This window comes from Melozone crissalis, unplaced genomic scaffold (genome assembly GCF_028551555.1).
Source record: "Melozone crissalis strain CALT ecotype California unplaced genomic scaffold, PUWL_Pcris_2 ptg000006l_1, whole genome shotgun sequence".
Classification (NCBI taxonomy): Eukaryota; Metazoa; Chordata; class Aves; order Passeriformes; family Passerellidae; genus Melozone; species Melozone crissalis.
In genome coordinates, this window is record NW_026535784.1 from 8,762,666 (window position 1) to 8,777,614 (window position 14,949).

At 39.5% G+C, this 14,949-nt stretch overlaps 1 protein-coding gene across 1 annotated transcript; it reads right to left on the reverse strand.

Moving 5' to 3' along the window:
• Nucleotides 1-10,931: 10,931 nt before the first annotated feature.
• C1QTNF7 (C1q and TNF related 7) lies at nt 10,932-14,732 on the reverse strand. The gene is made up of 3 exons (XM_054294978.1): nt 14,667-14,732; nt 12,252-12,497; nt 10,932-11,563 (listed from the first exon to the last, which is right to left on the reverse strand). The coding sequence occupies exons 2-3, from the start codon at nt 12,487-12,489 to the stop codon at nt 10,932-10,934; spliced, it is 870 nt and encodes a 289-aa protein (XP_054150953.1). The 5' UTR covers nt 12,490-12,497; nt 14,667-14,732.
• Between the last annotated feature and the right edge of the window lie 217 nt (nt 14,733-14,949).

Genomic DNA, 14,949 nt, shown 5'->3' on the forward strand with positions numbered 1-14,949 from the left:
GGCGGGACCCGCAGCGCTAGGCGGCAGCGGGGAGGGAAAGGCGATGGCGGCGGCGGCGCGGCCCGGCCCGCAGCGGGACCCGGAGCGGGACCCGGCCCGGCCCGGGGCAGAGCGAGCGCGCCTGCGCGGGGCTGCGCGTGCGCGGGGCCGGGAGCGCGCGGCGGGGACCCGGCCGGCACAGACGGACAGAGGGACGGCCTGAGGGACTGACGGACACCCGTCCGCACTGGCTTTACACCAGTATATCTTATATATACAGTTACAGACATCTGCCTTATCTTTACAGTTAATCTCCTCATACCATTGGGGTTTGGGCATTCCTTTCCCCTCCTGACATTTTACTGTTTAAACATAATCACCTCAAAAACTGCTCTGCAGGTGAGCAAACGGAATAACTTCGTGGTTTTGTGACCTACGCAAGGCTAAGTATATTCAACAATAATTTGAACATCATTTAATCCGCGCTTTTAATCCGCACTCATACTTTGAGTATGGATCAAAATGAAATAGAATTTTAAAAAGCCAAAAATCCAAAACACATCGAGGGTGCCTGCTTCCAGCACTGGTACTTAAGAGTTGCTGTGTATTTGCACAGAAATTAATTGTGCAGATCTGAAAGAACTAGAATGGTACTGCCAGGTGAGAAGAACTTAAAAGAGAGTCTTGCCTTACTTATTTCACTTTTCACAGCTATATATGTGAAAGATTCCTATTATTCTCAGTGAAAAATTATCATAAAACATATTTGTCTCCAAGAACTGGACACTAACCTCCATGATTATCCTGGGGATTCTTCACTGCAGTTCTCCTGGGCAGTGGCCAATACCTGGCTGTCACAAGCAACACAGGAATTACTCATGACAGATATGCTTCAATATGTGCATAATGATCGTGACAGATGTTCCACCTGATGTTTTTCCCCCCAAATACTTAAATTACACTATTTAACATACAGTCTTAATATATTAAAAAAACTTTATTTTTTTAAATAAAGGAATGATTAAAAATATATGTATCCATTTCCATATAATAGTGAATTCCATATAATTCCATGTAATAGCAAATAATGTGAGCCAGTACCTGCTCTATGAACACTCGTGTTTTGTTTTTTTTTTCACATAAACAACCCATCTTTGATCCATAAAGCCCACTGCAATATTCAGATCACAGGGATGCGCTCAATCCCCTTTCCCCCTGCTTTCAGCCTTGGGCTGAAATCACTTCTATCCCCCAAATTACTTCGGTTTTGTTTCCACTAGAAAGTGGCTGTATTTGTTTACAAGCGCTGGGGAAAGTTTTACATTTATATCTACACAACTCAATTTGTTGTTACTCTTCCTGCAGGTTCCTGTCCTGCTTTGCCTTTCCCAGAGGGAAAAGCAACCGTGGCTGTAACTTGTTCCTGGCACAAAGTTTGTGCCAGCCTGGCTGCACTTGTGCCAAACCCAAGGGCTGATGTGCTGTGCTCACAGATGAAGTAAATCACAACAGCATTGTTTATTTTGGATTTTAAAATCCCCATAAAACAACTTGTGACAGTGAAATGGGGGGCCTGGCTGAATCTTCTTTGGCAAGAGGGCTAACTGAGGCTGACACAGGTCACCTGTGATTTCCTTGTCACTTCTTTGCACCGAGTGTGTACAGGCTCATGCATACTTGCATCAAAAAGCTCTTCCAGCCTAGCCTAGAAGATGCAGAGTGATCTTCATATCCCTCCTTATCTCTTAGGAAGTACCAAATGAAAAAGGAGAATCTATCTCCTGCCTGAGGCTTAGCTTTAGCAACTACTGGCCCCAAGTATTATCAGATTTCTTGATATGTCTCAACCAGCACAGGCAGCTGAACTCACCCTGAGCAAGTGGCTTTCCCAGACAAATGTAACTCCCTCCCAAACCACCTGTGCATTTGCCTCAGCGCCACTTCCCTCAGTGTCTCTCACCAGGCTAAGGGTTATGCACCTAAAAATGGCCACATTTCCTTGCTGCTGGCAAGGCTCATTAAATCCCCTCTTCACAGCACAAAAAGTACAGCACTGCAAGGAGCAGCAGCCTTTTTAATCACTTGGCACATAAATCTCTTTTTCATATCAAGCTTTCTGTATCAAATTTAAACAGTCTTTCCTAAAGGTACATGTAAATGTAGAACACTGGCAACATTGAAGAAGTGCTTTATGGCAGCTTTCTTTAACAATTTGGTAGCATTTCTTGAAGTTAAGTACTATAACAGACACTTTAAAATGTGATAAACAACTGGATGCAAGAGCTATAAAGCTCTCCACTAGCTCAGAGGTGATTTCCAAGCACTGAAAACTAAGAACAAAAACACAGGGAAGTTTCTCACACTGCTCTTTAAAAGAAATATTGCATCAAAAGTACCTAGAAAATTATTTTGAGGATTTTGTGTTACTTAAATGTATCACTCCTGAAAGTAAACTAAATGCAGTGACACTGAAACAGCTTAAGGAAAATGTTTGCTTCTTACCTGGGTTTTCTTGCAGAGCAGCTCTTTAATCACACACAAGAGCCAAACACCACATTCCCCCTAAAAGCAGCGCCCCAGCTGTGCTTTTAAAGAGAAAGGGTCAGATTTCCTGCTTAAACCACTAAAACACTTTGGAAAACTTCTTTTTGTAAACAATTTCATCTAAGGTAAAAGGGAAATCATAAATAAAATATGGAGAGAATGCAGCTCCAGCAGACCTTTTCAGTTACTGCAGTTATTTTAAAAAGCAAATATCCACAGTATATTTTTACAAGGTCAAGGATGGTTATTTCAGGCTGAAATATAATAAATACACTCATCTTAACTTTGAGTATCTAACTTTGTTAAATTGTCTGACTCAATTTCTGTGTACTGCTTCTAAAGTGAGTGCAAGAGCAGCGCAGACCTTGAGATTTGTGTGAACCAGAGCAGTGATTCCTAAATACCAATCATTTATGGAAGAGACTGGTTCACTCTGTTGACTAAAGAGAGGTGTTAAACCTCTCATTCAGACTACATGACAACATTTGAGAAAGTAAATATTTTTTTAGATTAGTTTAGAAACCTTTAATTTCACTCTGAAAAAAATCCCTGGAAACTTCATGAAAGGATAAATCCTTGAAGTGGATGGTTAGTAGCCAGTTGTTTTCCTGGTGCTCTCTGTGTTCCAATGCATTGAAGTACTTGGAGTAACTACTGGAGAAGCATCAAGGAAGCAAAACTGCATTATTCTTTACAGGGGACCTTTACAAATCAGCATCAGCCTCAACAAACTTCTTAGCTTGTCATTTGGGGGAAAAATTCCAGGAAACATAGCATAATTCAAAAAGATATCATCTCTCAGAAGCTGTTATTGGTTAACAGGCTTTTTGCCACCCCAGGATTAAAAAATGTATTTGTAAATGCTCAGAGTAAGAAGGCAAATCATAACTTCCTAGAGTTATCAATATACTTTCATATTTCTGTAGCAGAAAAAATATGAAGATATGAAGATATGAAGTCTGTGATAGTTGTTTTAAGGCCTGCTTAAAGGGAATCGCACTCTTGAAGCCCCTGTTGGAGAAACAGAGGAGAGATAGTTTATCTGCTTGTTAAATGCTCACAACCAGCTTATGTTGATACTAGGAATGGCAGAAATGTCAGCACTGTGAGATGGTTTGTAGAAATGTGGATTGTCTTATATACATCCCTAATTTTTGTAGCTACAAAGGTATTTATAATTTTCCTATCAAGTCTGGAGGGGAGTATTTTCTGCTGCACTGAATTATTAACAAAATAATTTCTTATGTTAACATTAATATCTCTAGTATGATCAGAGTAAACAAAATTGAGAATATTAAATGCAGTTACTAGACCTATTTATAATTGTCTGTATGTAAACAGACAATTATAAGAAGATCTGAAGATCTATTACTGCAAAGTTTTAGTAGTTGGAATCACATGAAAAGAGTTAGATAAATTGCTTCTCCTTTCTGAATACTGTACTAAGAAGGAAACCATGGGAAGAGTAAACATAGCAGTTAAAAGAGATTTGGGGTATGCATTTTTATTTGTAAAAAGAGGAGCTTTCATAGCTAGAAATATCTTATATGGCAAAAGCTTTCAGGAAAGGGAAAGATATGTAATAGGGGGACAGGTTTCTTAGGGTAACATGCACAGCACACATCTCTTTTATCTGCTAAGAATCACTGCATGTGGGACTGTGGAAATGTTTCAGTGGGTGAAACTTCATACAAAATTTTGGCAAGAACTCAGGTTCAAGATCTTGTTTTGCTAATACGTCTGTGTCCCAACAATATACTCCAGTATCAGAAACAGTTGTACAAACAGTTTAAACTATGGACAAATATGAACAGCATTTATGTAAGGAACATTACTATGAGACCCTAAAGGAGTAGTCAGTCCTTTGCTTAACAGGATGGAAAGCTGCTTAAAAACACGTCAGTGCAATGACTCTGCTCACAGGAGACATCCACAATCTGAAGCACATGTGTTTCCTGGGGTGGAGAGCAAGTCATTTATCTTGGTCAGCTTTATGAAAAATGGCCAGCCCAATGCCATTGATCACACTGAGTGCTGCACATGAGGTGGTGGTGTGAGCTGTTAGGTGTGACACTGTCACACAGGGATATTTATTGCTGTTTTGTCACTGATGGTCAAGGCCGGCTTTTGGAACAGGCAGAGTACCTTGCAGCTTGGGGTGCCCACGGTGCAGGATAGCCCAGAGTGGGCAGTGGCATCATAGGCCCCCAGCTCAGAGTTACAACATTTTAAAACTCAGCAGGGGACAGTGAGCAATGGAGTTATTTCTCTGGCTTTGATGATAATGTAAGGTTTGCTTTGCCATAGACACCTCTTAATGCCTGCCTAGAATCAAAGTCAAAATTTGTCAAATCAACAGAGGGGAAACAGCAAATGTTACCAGCCACATACAGCATTTAGAGAATAAGAGTACATGTTGCTGTGTTCTTAGAGTAGAAATTTAGATATTGTGTGTAACCCCACAGTGATCCCAGTTTCAGGGAGGTTACAAGCAAGAAAGAACAAACTCTGCTCATCCTCATTATTTTTAAACTGATCACACCTTACTCTGACACGACAGAAATCTCAAATAACATTTTTTGTAATTTTTCACATGCAGTTTAGAAGTCTGTGTTCACACATCAGAATGTCTGACAAAATATGCATGAAGGCAGGTGGTGCATGGAAGGGAAATCAACATCAGTGGTAGGAAAGTTTTCAAGTGATGAAAGAGATTATTGTTCAGCTCAGAAGTTTCAAGTGCTTTTCACTTTCCTCGGAGCCTAGAGATAACACTTCATTGAAAATAGTGAAAGAAAAATCACTTGCTGGTATATTTCCTTCATGCAATTCACTAATTTCTAAAAATCCAACCTTCTTCTTGCAAAAAATTCACTTAAGAGCCCACTGAGAACCCTGATTCCTTTGTATTTTTCAAGAAGTCAGTATTTTTGTCCCTTTGTTAAGATGTCATAAACAAGGTTATTCTACTACAGAGATGGTTTTACAAATTCTGCCTTATATTTTTTATTTGATTTAGGATTTAGGACAGGTTCTTTAAAGCTGAAAACAAACAAATTTATTATTTTTTACTTTGGTGTAAGTAGAATCACTCCAGGATTCACTTAATATCCTTTAAAATGTCAATATTTTTATATACTTATGTGTATTGAATTTGGAGGCGTGAGAGGATGGCTAGCCCATCTTAATATATTGCAAAATTCTCTGGGGACCAGCCAGGTTACTTCAGTTGAAGTTGTCCCAGGAGGAACCTGAGCAATACTTGATGGAAGATCTGCCAAGAGGACACTTCCATCATTATCAGGGTACTTCTCACCAATCCACATCTTTCTAATTTTGAGACGTATAAATTGCCAAATTATATTATGTCAATTTTTCCACTTAGTAGATTGTTCCTGAAGAGCAGACATCTTATTTAACTGTTGCCATCTCAAAGCTAAAGGCTACCCTAAGTTAGTAGCTTAGATGCAAGTGGTGTGAAGACAGGAGTGCCTCCTGATTCCTTCTTTCTTAATGTAAGTCTCTAATACTGGGTCATCCAAACAGAGATTTACCCCACCTATTTCTTTGCACTGGTAACAGGAGAGCCAACAAATAATTTAACCCACTCAGTGTTCTTTGAACTTTTAGAAATTAAAGTCAGGTAAGAGAAATTTTACACTAATACTTGCTGCTGCAAGAACAATCTGCATGGAGGAAAAATCTCCTTACACCTCTTCCAAAAGGTAGCTTCCAAAATTATACCAAAACTATACTCAAAATTGAGGAATATGAGCCAAATAATCCAAGACGCCTTTCTCTTTGTGAATATTTGCTATTAAATGATACATGTATAATATGTCTAATTAATTTTTCTTTTCCCTTAGTCAGCAACTTTGATGAATTGATCTGATGTATACAACTAGGACAAAACCAGATATCAGTAACCAAGGATTTCGTGACAGTATTTTGAAATTTCTTCCTGTGTATGTGAGGAAGAATTATGCCTCTGAAATTCAGAAATGATGATATAATCTCAGTTGGGAGTGTTTACCTAAGGAGTTACAGAAAAATGTTTATGATCTCTAAATGCTCTCTGAGCTGAATTCTAGGTAGTTTATACTGAAAAGACTAATTTGCTTCTTGAAAGCATTACTCATTGGTAAAGATAGTGGTGTATTTCTTTCTCAACTCTATTTTTTCCTGTTTACTTTCATGTATTATTTCTTGAGTGTGACTCCTCAGCTACTGAATGACATATCCAAAGCAAGCCCCATTTCCACATACAACTGAAGTTCCTGCTGACCAAACTGCTTAGTACAGCATTGGTACAATTATTCTGAATATTAATTCCCTGCCAATGGGTAAATAAATCAATAAATAAACCAATCAGTGAAAACTGATTTATTCAGTAAATATCTTGGTGTATGAACAGAATCTAGTCAGTGAGCTGTGGAAGGTAGAGTATTAAATGAACTGCAACAACTGATGTAACATACTTGGTAGGAAATGAAATAAATTGCTTCCAGTTTTGTACATTTTTGCTTCTCCTAATAGTACCTAAATGGTGTTAGGTAGATTTAAAAAGATTTGAAGAATGTAGATAATGTTCTCAGGACTGATGTCCATTAGTAATTATTTCCTCTCTATTGTCTCAGCATTGTAAAATGTTGAGGATCTATTGCCCCTGAAGAAATTGTATAACAGCCTGACCATATGAACAGGAATACCAGTAGTAAAAAAAGTGAAAGTATTTATTCTACATGACATACTCATAAAAATTTGAAAATGTAGAGAAATGTTTAAATAATTATCTAGGCTAAAAATATTCAGCAGTGGAACATGTGACTAATTTCTTCCTTAACATCAGTCCACCAAGTATAAAGAAATCTGAAAGAGTAGAGGACTGTGGAGAGCTGTTTTGTTTCAAATAACTTTATTTTTACTTATTTATCTTTACATACACATATCCCAAGTAAATATATATACTTTTACCTAAGAATCTCAGGAATACTGATGTTCTTAATATTGTTTGATGGTTTCCTGATGGTTTGAGGTTTGTATTGTACAAGTTCTTGCAGCCTTGATCAGGAAGGCCAAGAGTTGGTACTGCAGTAAAGACATGCTTCCTCCTGGCAGTTCCTCCTGGTGACACTTATTTCTCTCTGTGGACTGCAGGCAGAGACTAGATGACTAATTTGGTCTGGATGCCTAATTTTATATGTCATTAGGGCATGTGTAGAATGACCAATATATTGTGTAGAAATCATTGATTAATTTCAAATTTGACCATGAAGAAATTTTGCTCTTTTGCTCCTACAGTGTTTTGAAACCAGGCAGACCTCCCCATGTATTGGTGTGAATTGTGGGAAAACATCAGCCCAAGATATTTTTCATATAAATTCAAATTTAGACAGATAAATAACCAAATGCAATATCATGTCATCAAAATTGATATATTTTCAAATAATATACAAGCAATAGCAATGATTTAGTTTAGGATAATGTCTTGAGACTCTTAATGAGGGCAGGGACACATGGTACTTGTATACATATGGCGTCCATATGTGTAGTAGAAGTATTCTTCTTGCCAAAATCTATAGAAATAATCCAAGAGAATGACTTATTTTTAACTCTTCATGCCAAAATATTAAACTGTTCAAAAAAGTGTAGAATCCAAATGGGAAAACTTTGGGAAATTAACATTACTTTTCTATAATTGTACAAACATAAATGTAAAATTGCTAAGAAAAGGAAAGCAGTAACTCTTGGTTTATTTATTCCCATGGTGTCATTTTCAGCATGGGTGTGGTTGAAATACCTCTTTTATATTGGATTCGTTTTTACAGATTTTTACATGGGAGCACTTTGCTTATAGTTAGGATTGCAACCAGCAATATTTCACTATGAAGCTGTATATTATCTCTGTTTAATTGAGAAAAATTAGTTTTGTCTGAAAATTTCCAGATGTGTTAAAACTGCAATACATTCCTGTGGAGTCTGGAGAAAATCCGTCATACTCTTTCCTTAAGGCTGGGCTTATCAGATTTTCTAATTCTAGTAAAACTAATATGTTACTCCTAACGTAAACTTTATACTGATTTGAATGTCATAAACCTATTTCCATATTTTATAAGATAATAATCTAATTAAAAACTAATTTTAGTTGCTTTTTCTGCATGATAAATATATTCTGGGTCCAGTCTTGCATATATTGAATTATGCTTCCTAGAAGTCATGGGCTGGATATGATCCTTATTTTGTCCTGTGGGATTCAGTGCAGGCAGCGCTGGGCAATGCTGATGGTCTTTGTGCCTCAGATAGGCAATGATGGCTGTGAGACATCACCATCAATCATAATTGTAAATTACGATTGGACTGCATTTTGCACTCATGTTGTCCTTAATTTGCAGATGTATAAATGATTGTACAGCAGGGTGATAAACTGAATCTCCAAGTGTTATTTTCCATATTTTTCACAGAAAGCAACCCTTGTGTGACACTAATAAATTAGGTGTCTAGTTAGAAAAATAATCTACTATTGTCTTCTATCAGACATCTCTCACTGTCAAATAAAATAATGGTTGTACAAGCATTACCAGTTTGATTTGTGCACCTGTTCACTGCATGAAGCAGCAGCCCTGCACTCACAGCCATGAATGCTGATGTGGGAGAAGTGAGGGCAAGGGTACAGAGTGCACAGGCTGATGTTCCATACATAACCTTCCTGCTGGTTCTGCAGCCTCAGCAGCATCTTTGTGTCATTGTGTCTGCTTGTAACTTTCTTAATCTGTTGTAACTTTCTTAATCCATCAAATACACAGAAACAACCTAGAAATTTCTGTCTGCCTTGGTCATAACTAAAGTGGGTTCAAGCGTTGTGCAACACAGACCACTAACATTTAATATGATCTGAATAACTCTTAGAAATCGCAGGTCTCTGTAAATCTGGGATGAATAAAAGATTGTAAATTGTTGGAAAGTAAGACAACCCAATGAAAGATTGCCAGTCTTGACTGGTGTTGAATGCTGGAGAACTCATGATGTTCCTAGGTATTTTTACAATGATTGTTGCTGCCCCTGGTAGAATGGATTCCTCATTTCCAGTGAGGATTGATATGGTTTCTCACCAATGGACCTTGCTGTGCTCCTATCTGATAGAGGGAAGTGCCAGGTACTACCAGATATTTTATCTCCAGATGGGTGCAGGTGGTGATTAAATCACCTCTTAACCTCACTGACAAGAAAAGTAAATTTACCTTGTTGCATGTCTTGTGTAAGCACCATGAATAGAAGTATAAACTCTTTTTTTCAACTTTCAAGTTTTTGAGGCACTGACAGAAGTAATTTCTTCCTATGTAACCACTATTCATCTCTACTTTTAATTCCATCTATCATACATCCAAAGGGTGGTAGCGACAGCCTACTTTTATAACTTCTATTTAGCTGATAATCCATGAGGTCCCATGTACCTTTTCCAAGTTCATTGATTTGCTGAATGCAGTTTTCATCCTGTGTGTGACCTTAATTTATTTCATTGCATTTGGCCATGCTGAAACATAACTTCTGCTTTAATGGTGTGACTCACTTAATATCATATCATTTACTCTGATTAGTGATTACTGACCTGTCATTTTTGGGCATCCACAATTATCTTCAGCAAAAAGTTTAAAGTTTTTTTCCACATTTCTCATAAAGATAATAGATAGCATTTAAGGAATAGCAAAGACACTTGGAATTACACTGAAAATACCCACTGAATACTGACTATCTCCAAGTTTCCAGATCTTTCAGCTTTCAATTTCTTTATATGTTTGATAGCTTTGTTCTAGACTTTTATGACTGCTGTTGAGTAGTCCTCAGCTAGTACAAATCTTCCTGTACTTACTGTGAGGTTGGTTACCTATGAGTGCTATTTGTTGGTGTAAATATCAGATGGGACTGTTCTTGTAGCCTGTGCAGTGGCATCCTGAAACTGTCATTCCTATTTTATTCCTCTCCCATCTGTTTTTAATGTATTGCCTGTCTTAAAATGACCAAAGATGATATTGCAGTGAATTTTCAATTTTACTTTAATGTAATATACAAAATAGCCATTCTAAATTGCAAATTAATACACTTTATTTAAAATCCAATGTACAGTATCTTAAATTTGTTTAAATAGTATTATAAATGTAATTTTAGGGAAGAGTCAGTCCTGGAGTGATGCAGTCTTATGTTAATTACAGTTCATTTTGATATCCCTGCTGTTTGTTAAAAAATCCATCCTAGATTCTAGAAACATCCTTATGAACTCAGGTTTGGCTCCAATCAAAACAAGAATGAACTCCCAGTTTTTTTTTTTTTTCCATTTCAACTTTGTTTTCCCCACACAGATGAATAAAATCCTTTGCTGGGGCCTCCAGTTTGAATGTCATTTGCCATCTGCTTCAGAGCTCATCTTCATCTGATAAAGCATCAAGGTAATCCGTATCAACATATAGGAGAAATCCAGAAAACAAGCTGTCTGCCCACGTTGGATCAGAAAAGAGACCATTTTGGTCAGTGTAGAAGATTTCAAGCCATACTTCATCCTCTGGCTGAAGGTAGATCACCGTGGATCCAGAAGCGACGTCGTGGTTGCCGGTGTTGGCGTCGAAAGTCTTGATGCGGTACTTGCCATTGTGAACCAGCCCGATGGCAAGGTGCTTGTTTGCTAAGGTGATGTCATAAGAAAAATAATAAATCCCCGGGATGGCACAAATGAACTTCCCTGTGGATGGGTTGTAATGCTCCCCCTCGTTGAAGAGGACTTTATTGAACACAATTGGTAGTCTTTCCTCTGGGTAGCTCGTGGTGATGCCAACAGAAAAGGCAGATTTGAGCACGATCTTTCCACACTTGCAGACCCCTGGTGCTCCTGGCTCTCCTCGGTCTCCTTTATCTCCCTTAGGTCCAGGTGGTCCAGCTGGACCTACGTCACCTTTGGCACCAGTCAATCCTCCAGGTCCTTTCTTACCAGACTCACCTTGGTCTCCCTTCTCTCCAGCTGGTCCTAATGGCCCAGTCTTTCCTCTTAAACCTTCAAAAACATTTTAAGTTAGTTAATTGTTGCACATATCACCTCAGTAAATGATTGTGTGGGCTACTGTGTGTGCCTGAACAAACAAGAAAAACATGGTCAGAATTTCAAAATAGTCTAGAAATACTTTCAAAATGTTTTAGAAAGTTTGCAAAAGGAATGCCACTAATTCCTACTTATCTTCATGTGTCTTGATTACACATTAAAGAATGTTATAGGTAATCAATCTATTGCTGCCTGAACTACCAGGCACTACTGATGGCAGGGACAGCAGCATGACTACCTGTGTAGTCATACTTATGCACTACATATTTCCTAAAAATAGAGCATTTTTAGTGCATACCTAAGCACCTGCTAATCTTTTAAGCCTGGTCAATGGCACAGGTGGGACTATTTATTTGAGACAACGCATACTTCATTCTTTCCAATTTTTTTCTTAGCTTCTGTGTGAAGAAAGGTTGTGTATTTACATTTCTTTGCACTGATATATGTGCATACTCTCACTATATTTAGATATGCATCACACTAAAACCCACACAGGCACATACACACACTCATCATATATAAATATATACATATATATACACACCGATATATAGATATAGATATAGACATATATGTATGACAGTGATGATGGCAGGTCTTGCTTTCTTGTACTAGTGTGTTAGTTTACACAAATATTCAATACCTGCACTCCCTTTTTCACCTTTTTCTCCCTTCCTGCCATCTCTACCATCTCTTCCTGGAAGGCCAATGCGTCCATGTGGCCCTGGGGATCCGCTGGCTCCAGGGGGGCCAGCAGGGCCTGGCAGACCTGGGATGCTGCAGATATATCTGGTGTAGTAATTTTCTCCTTTGCTCTGGCTTTGAAGAGGTTGTTCACTTGTGTAGATGGCAAAACTTGTAATGTACAGCAGCACAAACATCCTCAGATCTGGGAAAAAAAAAATTAGTCAGAACACTTTAGTCACATGGAAATGGCTCTGAGTATACAAATAAGTGTGACACTGTGATGCATTATGCACAAGTAGGGGTGCAGACCTCAACCTGGAATTCCTGCATTACCAAAATCCATGTAGGATGCAAGGAGGAAAGTCTGTCAGGTTGGAGATTTTTCTGGGCACTGTACAAGTTGCTGTGTGACTTTCAAGTAAGTAGCTGTAGACTGACATAGTGTAACTGGTGAATCTCAGCTTTTTGGGGCCAAATGTTGACACTTGAAAAAATAATCTGGATTTTTTCAATGCAAAGACCTTTGCCTAGTGTTATGGTTTAGGCCTGGCAAAGCCAAGGCCCCCATAAATATACCTTTTACCTGATATCTGCTGTGAGATGTGGCCAGGAAATAAGCAAAGCAGGCTCCAACTTAAACATAAAGAGAAGTTTATTAACTAAACTACACACACACAATTACTAAACTACACACACAATTACTAACCTACACACACACAGGGAAAAAAACAAGGAGAATGAGAACTACACAGAAACACTTCCTTATCCTCCTCCCACCAAATTCCCAAACACATTTACATTTCCCAAAAAATTATCCACACTCGGTCTGGCACCACCCTTTGGAAAAAAAAATCAAATCTTCAGCTCATAAGGGATAGACGGAGTCCTTCCTTGTGCCACGGACTTCTTGTCACAATCAGCAATCCGCCCGGTATCTTGCTACCTCGTGACATCTCCTTTCCATGCCGAGGTGCTCTCACCACCTGGCATGGGATGGGGCAGGGGCCTGCCTTCAGGGCCTTTTAAGAATGCCTCGTCTCGTTCCAAGCAGAGTACAGTCACAATCCTGGGACCTCTGTCCCCCCCATGTCTTCTATACCCCCTGGGGCCGAGGGGTCTCAAAACCAAACTCTCTTGACGCCGAGCCTCCGCTTCCCCCTGCAATACAGCCTCTGCCTCACCAGGAAACAGTCCATGGAAATACAACAAAAAAGAGTCCAGCAAAAACTGCCACTCCATCTTCCTCCATTCCTTCAACATCTCTCTTCTCCCTTTGCCAGACCCTCCTTACTGGCCTAATTTTCTTCCTTCATCTTCCACTCCTGTCCCTTTCCCAGGAAAGGCAATGTTCTGCGAAGCCTTCATTCCCCAAAGGGTTAAAAGGTCTCCCAGGCGGCCGGACTGCCCGCTGCCCCCCCCCCCCTTTCTCCTCCCAGCCGTGCTGCCTGCCGGCACATGATATCAAGTTTCAAGATATACAGTTCGAGCACGGGCTGCATTCTCTGGGGGGGGGGAATAAACTGGTCGCTCAAGGGTCTGCCACCCTTCCTCCGAACCCGGGCCTACCGTAGATGGCCCACGTGGCTCTCCCCTCCCCCAGCCCAGCCAGAAACTGGGCCGGGGGAGAGACTTCTTCACGCCGGAAATCCCAAGAGGGCTCCGAAGGCCAAGAGCCCTGCTTTTAACCCCTTGAGTTCGTAGTCTCAAGAGGCGGATCCAAATGTCCCACTGGTCAAACTAAGTGCCCATCTTAAATTCCAATTACCCATTGGTAATCACAGCAAAACAACATATCCCAGATGTCCCATTTCCGGTCAAACCACGACACCTAGTTTATGTCTTTGGTCCCTATACAAGCTTTACAGCTAAAAGCCCTCTTGCTGGAGGGAGTTAGTCTATGCTAGAGGCATGTGCCTGTAGTGAGGATAAAGCTTACACCTTCATTTCATTTTGAAATTTGCCCTTATGGTGGCAAATGAATCTCTGGCTTAAACAACTGCAGCAGAAACTTGCTGAAGCTGCAGAAAGGATGGGAGGCAGTTAGAGAGCTCCAGCTTCGGTGCCCCTTGGAAACAGCACAAATAAACACTTCACCCCAATCGTCAGGTGGAACCAGGCAGCTGCCCTGCCCTGCAGGGGATGGTGGGGTGTGAATGGGCTGCTAACAGGTTGAGTTTTTTAAGGCTGGCTTAGGCTGTCATATACAATGAACCGTGTCACAATATCTTGCAAGAAAAATGATTAAATCTTTATATATGGTATTTGGGTGTTTTCATAAACGATTGAGTAGAAATTTCTCTGTCCCACTGTATACTGGGATACTAAAGAAAAGTAACTGTAGAAACAGCGACATGCTGAGTAATTGCAGTACCTGATATACAAAGGTGTCTTAAATTTAGTGTTGCATTAGCAGAGAGTCAATCATGGGTCAGGTAAGAACCTACAAGTCAAGCTGTTTTTTCTAGTTCCTTTGCTGTCTTCTCAGAAAATTTGTGTGCGTTGTTTTTTTGTTGGAGCTGTCCATTCTGTCAGAGTAATTTACAGCATTCAAGGAAATTGGAATCCACAGGTTTCTGTAGGGAGAAAAAATGGAATGGGAGATTGAGAAAAAATATCTGTAAAATGCACTCTATCTTTTTTTACAGTGAGTCATA